This window comes from Microplitis mediator, chromosome 2 (assembly GCF_029852145.1).
Source record: "Microplitis mediator isolate UGA2020A chromosome 2, iyMicMedi2.1, whole genome shotgun sequence".
NCBI classification, from domain to species: Eukaryota; Metazoa; Arthropoda; class Insecta; order Hymenoptera; family Braconidae; genus Microplitis; species Microplitis mediator.
In genome coordinates, this window is record NC_079970.1 from 20945700 (window position 1) to 20962081 (window position 16382).

Sequence of the window (16382 nt, forward strand, 5' to 3'; positions counted from 1 at the left end):
TTGTTGACTTTGAAAATACCTACAGAGAATTGATAGAGAATATATAATAGTTCTGAAATAAGTTTCTTGCCAGGGACACCACTTTTCCTAAGCGCGATCTTGCGGCGAACGCCGAACTACAGCTAGAGCATTTCCGAATGCACCCGAAGCAATTAATTTATTAATTATTCTCATTACTTGCGCGGTAAATTTAAATATTTGGAAAATAAATCATTAATAATTGGAGATAAATTTAAATTCGTACGTTAAAATAAAATGGCGGCAGAATATGATAGAAAAATATATAAACTATTGAAAAAAAAAACACGCAAGTGTTTGAACAAACCTTGGCGGGGGAATAATATGCAGAAGGGTGTCCTAATACACTTGGAGATTTGATTTAAATTTTTCCAAGTATATTGCAGCTAAAAAACGTCACTTAACTGCTATTTCCCACCAGACGATGCCAGATGATTTTGCTCAGGTACTTGGAGGTTATCAGCATCAACCATCAGCAATACTTTACACTAGCACTGAACACTCAACACTTAACGACACCACAGACACTTTGCACAATTTAAATTTTACAAACACCGCATATTTTAATTAAACAATTACTATGAGCAATAAATTTTATGGATAATTCCGCGAATTAACTGCAATACTGTGTTTCAATTTAAACGTAAAGCAAGATATGGACTACTACTGCCATTGTCGATGATACTGACTGCCGCTATTGGACCGTCAGTTGATACAAAGCAATCGATTTTGCGATTCGTCGACCGCCCCCACTTTAGCAAAAATTTGAACGCTGAAAACAGCGACGCGCAGTAGCGTCAACTTGGCGCGAAATTTCAAAATTTAAATCTAAAAATTTTCTTAAAATTTATTTGTGTCAACAATTATATTAATTAGACTAAAAAGTATACTCGAAATTTTTTATTTTCATCAATAATTTATTAATTGTTCTTATTAATTGCGCGGTAAATTTAAATATTCAAAAAACAAGTTATTAGAAATGGGAGAGAAATTAAAAATCGTAAATCAAAATAAAATGCCGGCAGAATATAATAGAAAAAATTTTATAAAATTAAAAAAAGAAACACGTACGTGTGTCGCGCAAAAATCGTTAAACCTTAATTAACTAAGAGAAAAATTTTTTGGGAAAAAAGATAAATATGGTGGAGAGGAAGTTATGGTCTAGGCAGCAGCAGCGGGAGTAGTTCGGTGCTCGCCACTAGATCGCGCCCTCAGCTTGTAGTTTCCTTGGTAAGAAACTTATTTCAGAGTTATTATATTCGCAGATAAATTAACAGAGTGAGCCAACACTTTTTTGATAGTAATATTAGCGTTAACTGAATTACACTATGACATTAAAATTTAATTTATGTTTTCCTGAACAATTTTTGTCAGAGTACAAAAAAAAAATATTTGTAAAAAAATTAATCGTTTTTCTAAATATGCACTTATTAATTGTTAAATAGATATTCTGTTATTTTAAAATAATATTTAATTATTATTAATAACTCATTCTCTAAGGCTCTAATATATTTCATAATGACTACTGTATAAGTTTACAGGCATTTGTTTTGTTGGTGGATTGTAAAAATATTTCGTTAAAACAACCAAATATATGATTGGCAATGGATAATCAAATCATTTTATTTTCATAACTAACAGTTAGTTGTCAGAAGAAAATATTTTTCTCAGAGTATGCATTGCTTTTGCTGAAAAAATTTCTTCAGTCTTTCACAGTCCATGAAAAAATATAGAAAATTCGTCTATCCTCTCGGTTTCATGGATGTATAATAACATACATAGAAAAAAAAAGTTAATTTTATAACCAAAATGTTAAAATTGTGGGAATTTGGGTTAGTTCATGAATATTGGAGTGTATTTTATAAAATGTATATTGAATATATATATGAAAAATTGTAGTGCTTCTAGCAGGACAGCTAAAAATCAAGTTGTAATCCCCAAACAGAATTATTTATCTACGACAATTTTATTGTTTGAAAGAAGCTAATCCGTAAATTCTACATCATATGATATGTAGATATATATCTTCCAAAATAGAAAGATGGAGCAAGGTTGGCTAAGGTAATTTTAAGATTTCAATATTATATTTACGGAATTGATTTTACAACGATTATTTTTTAATGATTTATAAATTTTTATTACATAATCAGGATCCGTACAATTCGTATTATACAAAGAAGACTTCCGTCGACTCATTTTTTTCCCATATTTACTTTTAAGTATTTTTAAAATTTTAAATAATACTAAATAAATTTTTATAAGGCTTTTATATATATATATATTTATGCCCGTCGTCAAAAATTAACTAACTGGTGAACTGACACCGAGGAACTATGTGGTCTAGGATATAATTATTGGACTAGTTTTCCTTCTCCTTCCTTTTCTAGGAGGTAATTGTGATCAACGATAGATGTCAACTTTATTAGCTACATTTTCACTCATTACTTAGACGCCTCAAACGAAAAGTTTTCTTAGGAGCCCTGGCTGTAAATTATCAAACTAGACAATGATAAGGAAAAAATATATAACGTTATATTAGTGATCTGGTCTCCATCTACAGATTTGATGATCAATACGCTGGAAAGAGTGCAATATAAGTTCTGCAGAACCTTATTATATCGCAACAGATATATAAATGACACTGTCACAGTCGACGAGGTGCGAAGGATACACAGACTGAATGACTTGAAATGTCTAGCGGCAAATAGCTGACCTGACCTTCTTTTTCAAGCTATTCAATGGATTAATAGATTCCCCGGAAATCATGAATGATTTCGAGTTTATACCAAACGCGCTGAATCTCAAGCAATCCAGGATCCAAAAAACCACCAAATCCAACAAAAACTGTGATAAATGGACCTAAGAATAAGATAAGCAATCTAGTCAATTCTCTGCATAGTGATGTCAACTTCTTCCAGGGGTCATACCAGAATTTTCGCTCTTGCATTAGAAAACGATTATTAAAATACTAGCTGCTCACACACTATAACATTCAAGCAATCAATCTTTCTCTATTTTCTTTCACACAGTTAAATTCGATATTGCATAACTATCTAGCCCTATTATCTCATATATTGTATATTATATTATAATTAACTAATGTTAAGATGATGTATAGTGCCGATTGGCGTAATAAATAAAATAAATAAATTAGTCTAGAGAATTTTGTAATTGTTATGAACATATAAAATAAAATATTAGTTGACATAATTTTTGTTCTCTTTATTCTTCTGTGTAAATACACAATGGCGACATTTAATGCCTGATATATTTAAACACTTAAATATATATATTTTTAAATATACTATAACACAATATTACAAAATAACAAGCGCTTCAGTTGCGGTAGTCAATTAATTGACTTGATATAATAATAATAATTAATAATAATATATCAATACAATACAACAAGTTTTTTTTATCATGATTTACAAATTACAATAACATAATTTAATTATGTATTATTAACATTGCTTATACAATACGCTAATACTTACTAATGCTGATTATGTTTAAGAAAAAAAATTAATTATCTTATTTCATTAATTTCTCTTTTAGTTTTTTTTATAATTAATTTAAATAATTCACTAGAAAATCTTTTTTTTTTTTTCATTTGATAAATATGAAAAAGGTACAAAAAGTTGTGCGTGATTACTATCACTCATTTATCTTATTATTTAAATTTAAATTAGCTAATTATTGACTTTGTTGGGTCTCTTTGTCGTCTTCTTCAGTCACTGGGTGAGGTAGCTCTGCCTTCGTAGCTAAACTTAGTGCATGTGTCCACCTGTTTATTGATAAAAAAAAAAAAAATAATATAATTAATAATTGTTAATCATTAATCTTATAAATCAATAGAATAAATTTAGTCTATAAATAATGTTTCTAAAAAATTTTTATGAATTTCACTTTTGTATGAATTGACTTAATATTGAGTTTCAAATAATTTTATATTCAATTTTTCATTTAAGGTAAGAGACCTAGGGCCTAATCAGAAAACTAGTACCCGATAAGGGAACTAGTGCCCGATCAAGGAACTAGTACTCCATAAAGGAATTAATACTCAATTAAGGAACTAGTACTTGATAAAGGGACTAGTATCCGATCAAGGAACTTATACCCGATAAGGAAACTAGTATTCAATCAGGAAACTAGTGCCCGATAAGGAAATTAATACCCGATAAGGGAACCAGTATCCGATCAAGGAACTCGTACCCGAAAAGGGAACTAGTATTCAATACGGGAACTAGTACCCGATAAGGAAATTAATACTCGATAAAGGAACTTGTACCCGATAAAGGAATTAATATCCGATCAAAGAACTAGTACCTGATTAGGAAATTAATATCTGATAAGGGAACCAGTATCCGATCAAGGAACTCGTACCCGATAAGGGAACTAGTATTCGATAAGGGAACTAGTACCCGATAAGGAAATTAATACTCGATAAGGGAACTTGTACCCGATAAAGGAATTAATATCCGATCAAAGAACTAGTACCTGATTAGGAAATTAATATCTGATAAGGGAACCAGAATCCGATCAAGGAACTCGTACCCGATAAGGGAACTAGTATTCGATAAGGGAACTAGTACCCGATAAGGAAATTAATACTCGATAAGGGAACTTGTACCCGATAAAGGAATTAATATCCGATCAAGGAACTCGTACCCGATAAGGGAACTAGTATTCGATAAGGGAACTAGTACCCGATAAGGAAATTAATACTCGATAAGGGAACTTGTACCCGATAAAGGAATTAATATCCGATTAAAGAACTAGTATCCGATCAGGGAACTAGTATCCGATCACTCATGTATTTGTACATCAATATTTACTAAATTTTACTAAATACAGATATACAAATTCATGGAATGATCGATTACTAGTTTCCTGATCGGGTACTAGGTCTCTTACCTTAATATGAACAAATTTAATTATTTCGTTTATCTTGCGCGTAATATTGTGTTTTAGTCATGTTTAATATATATGATGAATTTAATTTATTGTAGCATTGATTAATAAATATTTATAAGAAAATATGATAATTATATATTTCCTTATTTTTATAACACATAATGACTTATAAAATAAAATGTAAATATTGATAATTATTTATCAACTGAATTTGCAATATTTACTTTCTTTGAGTTTTTAAAATATTTATGTTAATATTTATATTCATAAATTATGTACGATAAGATAAGAGCTAACTAAAATGTTATTGCAATTAAGGGTAAATATTATTACTAATTACATTTACAGAAGGCACAATATTATTTAAAAATATTAATGGTTAATTTTAACAGAATTAATATTTTTGGTTTTAAAGTTTTTAGATATTATTTTTTTAATATTATAACTGATGAATATTGAAGAGGGGTAACGATAAATTAAAAAAAAAATTACCTTTCTTTGTCTTCATAACTTGAAGCTTGAAGATAATAACATTTTCTGGAATGATAAATTTTAAATGATCCTTTTCTATCACGTTGACTGAGTGGATCATCGTCTGGTAGTTCATTACCTTCAGTTAACGTGTAACCAGGCATTGGAGTCGCCGTCAACGCAAGACTTTCAGAATCAGATTTAAAGGTATAGAGAACAAAATCTGGATGTAATGCAAACCATCGTCTAGTCCAGGGTTTACTGGCCTGTGTTTTTAATAATAAATAACCGGATAATACACAAGGGGCATTGGCTGACACATGAAGAAGACTTGGGACAGGTCCTGGTGGTGATGATGGAGATTTACTCAGTGGTTGAGTTAGTGCAGCATGACACAATCGACATACACGCATATTTTTATTATCTTCAAATAATAATTTTTGATTTGAACATTTACTGCATACTACCTGAAGTCATTTAATTTATAAGTTATTAATTATTATTTCCATAGATTAGATTTGAAATTAAGGGACTGTTCATAAAATACGTTCGCACTTATGGGGGTGACAAGGTTTCGAATTTTTCTCTCGGTTCTTTTTTTAATTTCATTGTTTTTTTACGATATAAGCCATTCGTTTCATATTTGTAAATATATAAATATTTCTGTCATAATAGGGGGAGGGGAGGGGGTCTATCATTTGTGACGCAATATGGACAGGGGGATCCCAGGAAATGTGACATAGAAGGGGGAGATGGGGTCTAAAAAGGTAAAATTTAGCGTGAGGTATTTTATGAACGGCCCCTTAATTAATTAGTAAAGTTTAATTAAATACGTACAATACCACAAGCACGACAATTGTGTTTTCTCTTCATAACTGAGAATATAGCCTCACAAACCATACATCTTGTCACATCATCAGCTTTAACAAGGCAACTTTTTTCGTTTCCTATTTTTAGGCTGGCTTTTCGCCTCATTATTTCTTGCATTGTTTGACATAAAGCGTCAAGCCAAGCAGTTTTTTCGGCTGCTGAATGTGTATATAATTCAACACTTTTAATTGAATCTCTTAGGTAAAATGTATTCGCTGTTTCCAAATTATCACCTTCAATAACATCTAAATTTTCTATCAAAAATTTTGCTCTCAGTCGATACAAGGGTCCAGGTATCAGTCTTATAGAACACAGTAGTAAAATATCGCTAAACTGTAATTTAAATTTTTATTTTTTTAATTTCAAAAATTTATGATTAATTATAATTGTAATAAAAAAATATTTTATACTTACTAGAAATAAGTATCTATCTTGATGATCCCCACTTCTCGCTGAAATTTTAACAATACGGCCTTCCTTAATTAACTCTCTCGTTGCACTGACTAGATCCAAGGGATCGTAAATATTCTCTTGTATTTCTAATAATTTTTTAAATTTAGCTATTTTTTTCATCTCTTCATTGCTATGATTTGCTGCTGTTGAAACTAATTCTAGTGCCTCTAAAAAAAATCATTCATTATTTTTAAGTAACAAAATAATTCCTTAGTATCTGGTCTCCCTTATATATTTTATTGATAAAGAATTATTTTGATTTATTTTCTTATTAACTAGAGGGATTTATTGTTAGACCATTTATTTTTAATTCATTCAATTTTTGTTTTTATCAAAAATTAAAAGAAACAGATTTTTTTTTTTAAATGATATTTTAAAAATAATTATCAGCATAAAAATATACTGCAATTATTATAGAACAAAAAAAAAAAAATTTGAAGCTTTTGTGGCATATAAATGTATAAAAATTAGTTTGTAAGAGAACTGGAGACCCGATATTTTATGATACTGAAATTAGCCGACGTCTAATAATTTTTGGATTCTTTTAAAAACGATAAATTTGAAAAAAAAATTGCACTTATAGTTTTTTAAATTTTCTACATGTGCATTTTTTTAGTTTTTTTTTTTTTTTTTAATTAAATTGTTGAAAAAAAAAAACTTCAAAGATTTAGAATTGTCTGTTAACTTCAGGATCATAATATTTTTTATCTTATTGAAAAAATAAAAACTTACTTTTAGTATCCAAAAAATCTGGATTATCATCGGTCAGATTTTTTAAATAGTCCTTGAGTAATAATTCATACCTAGGTAACCTTTGTATCGGACAAAGCATATGATGTGTAAGTGATAATTTGGCACAGATATCAAGTTTTTGTATTTCATTAACAATAGCAGAAAATCTTGGTACTTTTTGTTGCAACGTATGAATTAAATTCATAGCGTAGTCAAAATTTTTCACATACTCGGTGTACATTTTTAAAAATGGGGCAAAATTTTTCATAATATCACCAATGCGTGAATCTTGATCCCATATTTTCATTCTATCTTCTAATTGTGGCAATAAAAAATCATTATGAAATTTATAAATAGATTTTATGTTAGAGAATATGTGTTGTACAGTGTCAGGAGGAAACATTGGATGGGCGCGATTCTCTTGATCAACTCTAAATTGAAATACTTGATCTATTAAATGTAATATATTAACGTATGTTTTTTCCGTAGCTAATAATTCGTCAGCGACTTTTTTAGCGCGTTTGCGTTTCACGTCACTTGTGTCTTTTGTTACTGTTATTATTTTTTCGGACGGTATATTATTTTCTTCAGGCTCGTCTGACGTTATGGTAAATTCGGTTTCAGATGAACGGGTTTCAGACTCTTCCTCACTCTCTGATTCACTTACTGGATATGACTCAACTGTATACTGATTTGAACTTCTCTTTGTCGTTACATACCTGAAAAAATGAATATTATTATTATTATATTTTTTTTTAACATGTTTATAAATATATACGGGGGTTGTCTTTATCTGAACACGTGCTGCAGTTAATTTAGTCTTGGTAATAAAGAAATTTGGCTCAAGTTTATCTAGTGATTAGTTATTATTAAACTATGAAAGCATTCAGTGGATCTGATGATAAATAAAATGAGTTTTATATTTTTAATTTAAAATTTTTTAAAATTTTCATTATTTTTAAATTTTTTTTTTTAGCAAATTGTTAAAAAAAATTAAAATTAAAAAAATTGAATATTTTTATTGATTTTTCGGTTGCAAAAATTCATGTCTCATATATTTTATTTATACAATTTTTTAAAAATCTAATAATTTTTTTTTTATCAGAAAGTTTAATTTAAAGAATCGATAGTAAATATAAATAATTAAAATATTGATTTAAATGGAATTATATGAAAAAGATATTTCATTAAATTCTTATCTTATATCAAAATCAGCTATCGATTTTTTTTATCACTAAGTACTCAATTCAAAGTCTTCCATAGTATTCACATGCGGCTAGTGGCATTGATATAATAAATAAAGAAATAAAATTTGTGTCGAGTATGATGCAATACTGAGATAGTGTAGCTCCTATTTTCTATAGCAAAAAATAACTTTTAATATTTATTGCATAATATAAGCCTTGTTAATTTTTATTTTAAAAAGCTACTTGCTACAAAGTAGAGCGTCCATTAGAATTTTATTCATTTGATATTTTCTATGTCGTATTTTTATTCTAATATTTATTTTTATTGTTTTTATTAAAATTAGTAGATGCCGGAATTATTAAAAATAAGTTACTGAGAGAACTGCAATGATTCAAAGTAACATAGAAATTAATTGTTAATTAAATAAAAGTTATAGTAAATGTAAATAATCGGAGATAAAATTTTTCGATATCTTGCTTAGTTTTCGTAAAAAATCCGATCTTTCCAAAAAAAGTATAAAATTTCATAGATTTTAATATTTTTATGATACTGAAGTTAGCCGACGTCTTATGATTTTATAATTTTTTTAAAAACAGTAAATAATTTTTAAAAAATTGCACCTGTCACTTCTAATTTTCTACATGCGCATATTTTTCCTTTTTTTTTTTCGTAACTGATCTGTTCGAAAAAAATCCGAAAATTGTCTGCCAACTCCAGACTCAATTTTTTTTATATTCTTTCCCGGAAAGGAAATTTAAACACGAAAATTTTGAAAAATAAAAAACGTGTTAACTAGTGAATTTTTGAAGAACTTATAGCTATTTGAAAAAGTCATATTTCGTCGAGTTCTACAAAAATTCGCGGTTATTTAGCGGCGCCACGTAAGCCGCAGACTTCCTAAATAATTATTTAAATTTATTTCCTTAGTAAATAATAAATAAATGTACCTGCTACTCCTGTACTCCAAAACACTGTGGGTCATTTGAACAATAGAAGTAGTTTGTTGAGTAGTAATACTGTTATTGGGTTCCGAGGAACCCGACGTAGACATAATAAAAGATTGAAACCTTGGAAATCCACTAAAACTAAATCGCGGGAATGAATTACTAGTAAATGATTGTTTTTGTTGTTGTGACGGTTGTGATTGTAATTGTGACTGTTGATGCTGATGCTCATCTGAACCCATAACTGAGTCAGAATCTTGAGAGTTTCCATCATCACTTATTGCACTTTGTCTCTCCAATGACTGTGAATCTCTCAAGTTATTGTGATTACTCTTATTTAATTCATGTTCTTGTTCTTGTATATTATTACTTCTGTCTTCATTGTTGTCAGTAACTTCTTCTTCCTCTTCCAAGTCTGTATAAAATGTACTAGTGGATGTCGATGATTTTGAATTGAACATTTTTAATGTATCCGTTTTATTTAAACTATCAAATGGCTCCGGTAATAATCGAGCCATCCAGGACGAGAGGTCCTTCAGCTGACCTCGCTGCATCCTATAAAAAAAATTAAAATTAATTACCCACTTAACACTCATTAAAAGCCAACAAATTTCGCAATTTTAATTAGTCGTTTTACTATCGATAATTACATAAATACTTCAATACTTTTTTTAAAATAATTCCTGTCAAATAAATTAATGATAACAGATATTAATTTGAACAATTATCAAGTCAATAATAAATGCAATGACACAAAAAAATTCGTCCTTACATTTAATGACAGTCATGTAAAAAAATTAGTGTCAATAAAATTAAAAAATAAAAATGTTTTTTTAAATTTCTTACTCAATCGATAAATAAATCGAATTTAAGTCACTGTATTTCGTCATTGAATTATAGGTTATTTTGCTTAACACTTTTCTTTATTTGACTCATTATTACATATCTATATATATAAATATATTTTTTTCTATTCTCTTAACAATCACCCACTAATTGATAATAATAACAAAGAATAATAAAAATGTAAGGTGACAAATAGGCGCGGCACTTGACAATAAAGTGTCAAAGATCAAAACACTAGAACACAACACAACTTTTATTACATATGATTAATTCAAAAGTTTAATTTTTATATATATAGTACAGTATTATTACTATCAAATACACATGTACGTATAAAAATATATGAATGGATTTTTATATGTACATATAAATTAATAACAATAATAATTATGAGTGTGAATGTAGCAGACACAAATTTAAAATTATAATGAGTAGAGTAAATAATTAATAAAATAAAATTTAAAAATTAATAAGTGCATTTTTTATAAATATTATTTTTTAAATTATTTATAATTTTAAATTTGTCTGATGTCTGACATTTTCACACTCGTTAATAAATAAAATAAAAAATGAGTACAGTTTAATTTTGTTACCTTTTCTAATGATATTAAAAGTTGTATTACTGTGTACTGGTGACGTTATTGCGTATGTTATCGCGAGCATAATTATTTTACTCATATGTATATATTTGTCGAACAAACTATATGTACATACGTTGACGACACCACCAGATACAGATATTTTGACGTTTCAAAGTTGTTTCATTTCGTTGTTTAAATATATGTATATATATCATCCACTTGTCCACTAAATACATATACTTATAAATATATCACACACATTGTGTTCATACACATACACATATATATATGTATATGTAAATCACGCATAAAAATATAATTCGCAGTAAAGTAACGTAGTTATAGTTCTTGTATGTTAACTATACATATTAGTTAATTTATCAGGATGATATATTTAATATTGTATGTATATGCACATGTATGTGTGTATGTAGATCACTTTACGTTTGAATTACTTTGAGTTGGAGTAGATATGAAGTACTGATACGTTGTAATGAGTAATAATAATGTGACACCTGAAACTTAAATCGAAGTTGGAGACTGCGCAACTGCGCATGTGGTTTTTTAATTTTGTATTTTTGTTTTTTAAATATGTATGGGTGATATATGTATTAATAACAATGAAAAAGTACGATACTATTAATAATAGACTGAGTTTTTAAAATTATTTATATAGAAATATTTAAATATAAAATTATACTGAAGTTAGCTGACATTTAATAATTTTTGAATTTTTTGTAAAAACTATAAATTAAAAAAATGCACCTATAATTTTTTTAATTTTCTACTTGTGTATTTTTTTAGTTTTGTTTTTATTCGAATTGAATTTTTGAAAAAAAAAAAAAAAACCGAAAATTCTTAATTGTCAGTTAACTTCAGGATCATAAATTTAAATGATCCTGAAGTTAGCAGACAATTAAAAATTTTTGAATTTTATTATCAACAATTTTATTGAAAAAAAAAAAAAACTAAAAATATGCACATGTAGAAAATTAAAAAAATTATATGTGCATTTTTTTTTTCAAATTTATCATTTTTAAAAAAATTCAAAAATTATTAGACGTCTGCTAATTTCGGTATCATTAAATTTAAAATGAATGTAAATCTAGCAGGCATAAGAAAATTTTTTAATTACATATAAAAAAATTAAATAATTAAAATAATGAAATTTAAAAGAAATGCATGTACTGATTTTTGAATTGTCTAAATATGCATTTGTTTGTTTTTATTTTATAAACATTTTATTTTGTTATTTCAAAGTTTTAAAAATTGTCAGATGTCCGGTAACTTTATTGTCTTAAATTTATTTAAAAACAAACAAGAATTTTTTAAAAAGTTTTTTATTGGATGAGTTTTATTTCTATGTAATTATTAATGCGATTGTTTATGTGAAAATAAAAAAAATTGTAGGTCGTCTGATACTTTCACTATTATTGATATGAAAAATGAATGGGTTTTGTTTTTAGAAACTAACAATTACTGTTTTAAAATATAAGGATGACAAATAATAATAACCGCTGAGATGTAGAGATCAGTGTATGTTTGTTATTTAAAATTCTGATGACAGATGTTTTCTATTGCAGTTTAAATGTTACACTTTTTTAAATTTAATTAAGGGAAATTTGATTGTTTGTTTAATGAGATTTAGAAAAATAATTAATTAAAAATTAGAGCGGAATCAATTACAATATTTTATTGTAATTAATTCAGTTTCATTATCTGTTTACTATTCTAACTATTTATGCAAATATAAATTGTATCAAATTATGTAGTTAACGAGTGTTCTTACAGAACTCGTGTATTTTAAAACTTTATTACACAATTAAGAACGAGTATGAATGTAGCTGATATTAAATAAATTTACAGTTATAAATAATTTTAAAACTAAAATTTAAAAAAAATTCACTCATTAATTTTTTAATTTTTTGAATGCGCATTTTTAAAAAATTCTATTTTATTAATTATTTACTCTATTCATTAATAATTTTAAATTTGTCTCATGTCTGTTACATTTACACTCATAATTATGATCCCGAAGTTTGGAAACAATCAACAATTTTCGGATTTGTTTTTAAACAAATCAATTACAAAAAAAAAGAAAACTAAAAATATGCACGTGTAGAAAATAAAAAAAACTATAGGTGCAATTTTTAAAAATATTTTTTTTCTTTATAAATTATAATTCATCGTTTAAAAAAAACCAAAAAATTATTAGACGGCTTACTAAAGTATCATACAAAATTAATGATAATGGAGCTCAGACATAGTTTTGTAGTATCTTATATATGAAATTAATTTTAAATTTAAATCCGAAACTGCAGTTTAAAATTATAGTTTTTCCTTCATAAATAAGATACTCATTCATTTTAATTGCTGTGATTTAATTTAATTAGTAGTAAATTGAGTTTCATAATTTTCTAGGCGGCTTAATTCAAGTTTACATTCACTTGGATGTGTCATTGTTCTAATTTCATTTTATACAGAATATAAAATTTAAAAATCCCATTAAGTTAATATTTAAATCATATATTTTTCAATTGCCGCGAAAAATTTATTTTTATGAAATCTCTAATAAAATATTTGAAACCAGATTTAGTATTAAATTTAAAAAAATCAGAAAGTTAAAGAAAAAAATTTAATGTATCGTTTTATTATAATTAATATATTTTCTTACAAGAGCAATGGGCAAAGCTCAGATGCGGTAACCTGGGTAAATCAGCAGCTAAAGGACACCAGGACTGCATGCAGAGTATGCAGAAACCATGAAGAAACATTAGAACATATATAGGAGTGCGAGGAAACACACAATAAAATAGATCACATACTTTCAAATAAAATCAAAGTGAAATTCATGCAAAGCAAGCAAACAGAACAAGCAAGAGAGAGAATGAAGGAACTAGGGATAGGAAAGCCAAGCAGAGAAGTCATAGAGTACACAAGAAAATTTGAAAGCCTAGTCAGGAAAAGGCAAACGACGCAAAAGAAGTGCAAATAGATAAAAAGTGATAAAAAAAAGGAATAAAGCTAGTCAGTAATAAGTCAAAAGTAGAGTAATTTCATGTATAGTAATACACCCGCGAAAATTAGGGAACAAATTACACTAATAAAGTATGGATGATTGTAAGAGTGCTAAATCATGATCCTGAAGTTAGCAGACATTTAAAAATTTTTGAATTTTCGTATTTCAACAAATCAATTGCAAAAAAATAAAATAAAAATATGCACATGTAGAAAATTTAAAAAACTACAGGTGCATTTTTTTTTTTTATGTTTTATCGTCTAAAAAAAAGTCCAAACATTATTAGACGTCTGCTAACTTCAGTATCATGCTAAATCAGGTATGAATGACATCAATCAATGTAAGTAAGTAAATAAACTAAGAATAAGGAAAAAAACTGTAAAAAACGTAAGTTGTACAGTATAAATGCAAATAAAGATTATCAACTTTATTTATATTTTCTTACAAATTATTTAGCTAATAAAAAATTACAAGTAAAAATTGTTTGTATTGTAATGGAATGTTAACTATTGACTTAACGAAACTTAATTTTTTTTACTTATTACAAAAATACCAGCAATAAAAGTATAGATTTAAAAATAAAAAATGACAATGTATGAAATGAGCTCATGTTTAAGTTGTGAGGTCGTGAGTTTTAAATGCTGACATTAGTGATTACTTTGACAGATGAATTATAAGCGCTACTTTGATCCCTTCTCAGTAAACTCTGATTCTTATTACTAAAAATTGTAACACTTGATTTGTCATGCAAATTAAAAATTACGCTCAACATTTATTTAAAGATTTATATTTTATTTATTTATTTATTATGAAGAATTTATTTTATAAAATTCAAAATCATTTACTTTCTTAAACACAATCAAAATTAAATAATCTATTGAAAAATAACGTAGAAAAAAATATTAAGTAGCTTTGAAATAATCATCATTACGCGTTGTATAAATATGACCTTCTGAGGCCAAGAATTCTAAAATTAAATCAACTTTAGGTTTTAAATTACCGGGTACCTGTGATTTTAAATCACCGCGTTCAATACCATTCTCAGTATCATTTCTCTTAATTATTTTATAAATAACTTTTTGTTCGTTGGTTAAACCATGACAGACATCATCATCTTCGTCGTCATTGTTGCCAGTTGGCATTTCAACTTTGCCGCCTTGTAAACAATTATTTGAATTTTTCATCCTAATAGCAATCAAGGCAACTTCCAGCAAATGAGAAAATACTTCAGCGTATTTTTTAACAGGCAGTATTTTCATAACAAATATATGAGTCGTCATGTCAGCTCCTTGCTCTCGTAAAGTACCGTAGACTTTGGCATAACAATCTTGTGTTATTCCTTCAGGAACAACACTTTCAGCTTCTAGCCATTTGTAGGCCATTATTTTACCTTAAAAAAAAATTAATTATGATAACTAAACGTAACGATAATTATAATTGATTTTGTTATAAAGAATGATCGAGAAATTACCAGTCTCGTCTTCAAGTTCATATCCTATTTTAGTTGTCTGTGACTGGATGTCTTTAACAACAGCAACAATACAAACGACGTTGACGTTTGTTCCCCAGATGGTTTTAGATTTCTTTGAACTTTTGATGAGGTGACCGATCATCATGGGCACGACATTATTGCTGCGTTTCGCTTCTCCACGATCAGGTTGAGCAGCTATCGTGCTGTAGCTCTCGTCCATGAAACCACCGCCGCCTTCGCCCTCGTTTCGTGATTGATCCCACATTATTACGATGCTTTTATTTATTCACAGTCACTTCAATTATTTATTATTATTTCAAGTACTTAATTGCATAAATACTTTATTTTTTATGATGTTGATAATAGGTAGGAATTAAATTATTGAAATGAAATGTACCTGTGTTAGATGGTGGATTGAAACAAAAACGTGATCAACAGTGACCAGCTGATAAATACGCGGGAAAAATTATTTTGTTGATTACAATGTTACCAATGGTTATTTTGTAAAATGGTAACATTGAGGCGTCTAGCGAATATTTTTTGAAGACGGTGCTTTATGTCTTATTGATTAAATTGGAATCTATTAGACCGATAGTTGGTATTAGAATAAGATAGATACGCTAGAGTATATATCGCGTGCCAAATATAAGTTATATGCCCTTTTGGCTTTGAAGAACCAAAAGGGCGTATAATTTTTTTTTTTGGTACCAATCGTTTTGTAAACATGTTCTAAGCCTAGAAATGAAAAAAAAAAACAATTTCCAAAGCCAAAAGGGCGTATATCTTAAGATATGTTCTTTTGGCGTCAGTCCGTCAAAAATTTTTTTCTGCAGATCTTTACATTTTGAGCGATTCTAAAAAGAATGGCAAAA

The 16382-nt window shown here is 27.6% G+C and overlaps 2 protein-coding genes across 5 annotated transcripts; both read right to left on the reverse strand.

Moving 5' to 3' along the window:
• Nucleotides 1-3219: 3219 nt before the first annotated feature.
• LOC130678780 (FYVE, RhoGEF and PH domain-containing protein 4-like) lies at nucleotides 3220-11290 on the reverse strand. 4 transcript variants are annotated; one of them, XM_057486244.1, is made up of 7 exons: nucleotides 11033-11290; nucleotides 9597-10148; nucleotides 7462-8180; nucleotides 6691-6896; nucleotides 6244-6609; nucleotides 5428-5873; nucleotides 3220-3805 (listed from the first exon to the last, which is right to left on the reverse strand). In XM_057486244.1, the coding sequence occupies exons 2-7, from the start codon at nucleotides 10145-10147 to the stop codon at nucleotides 3715-3717; spliced, it is 2379 nt and encodes a 792-aa protein (XP_057342227.1). In that variant the 5' UTR covers nucleotide 10148; nucleotides 11033-11290; the 3' UTR covers nucleotides 3220-3714. The 4 variants fall into 4 exon arrangements, with proteins under 4 accessions (XP_057342227.1, XP_057342225.1, XP_057342226.1 ...); XM_057486242.1 differs by lacking the exon at nucleotides 11033-11290 and adding an exon at nucleotides 10440-10701; XM_057486243.1 differs by lacking the exon at nucleotides 11033-11290 and adding an exon at nucleotides 10366-10384.
• A 3155-nt stretch (nucleotides 11291-14445) lies between these two features.
• LOC130678782 (replication protein A 32 kDa subunit-B) lies at nucleotides 14446-15966 on the reverse strand. The gene is made up of 2 exons (XM_057486246.1): nucleotides 15511-15966; nucleotides 14446-15429 (listed from the first exon to the last, which is right to left on the reverse strand). Exons 1-2 carry the CDS (start codon nucleotides 15773-15775, stop codon nucleotides 14942-14944), a joined length of 753 nt encoding a protein of 250 aa, XP_057342229.1. The 5' UTR covers nucleotides 15776-15966; the 3' UTR covers nucleotides 14446-14941.
• Nucleotides 15967-16382: the final 416 nt, after the last annotated feature.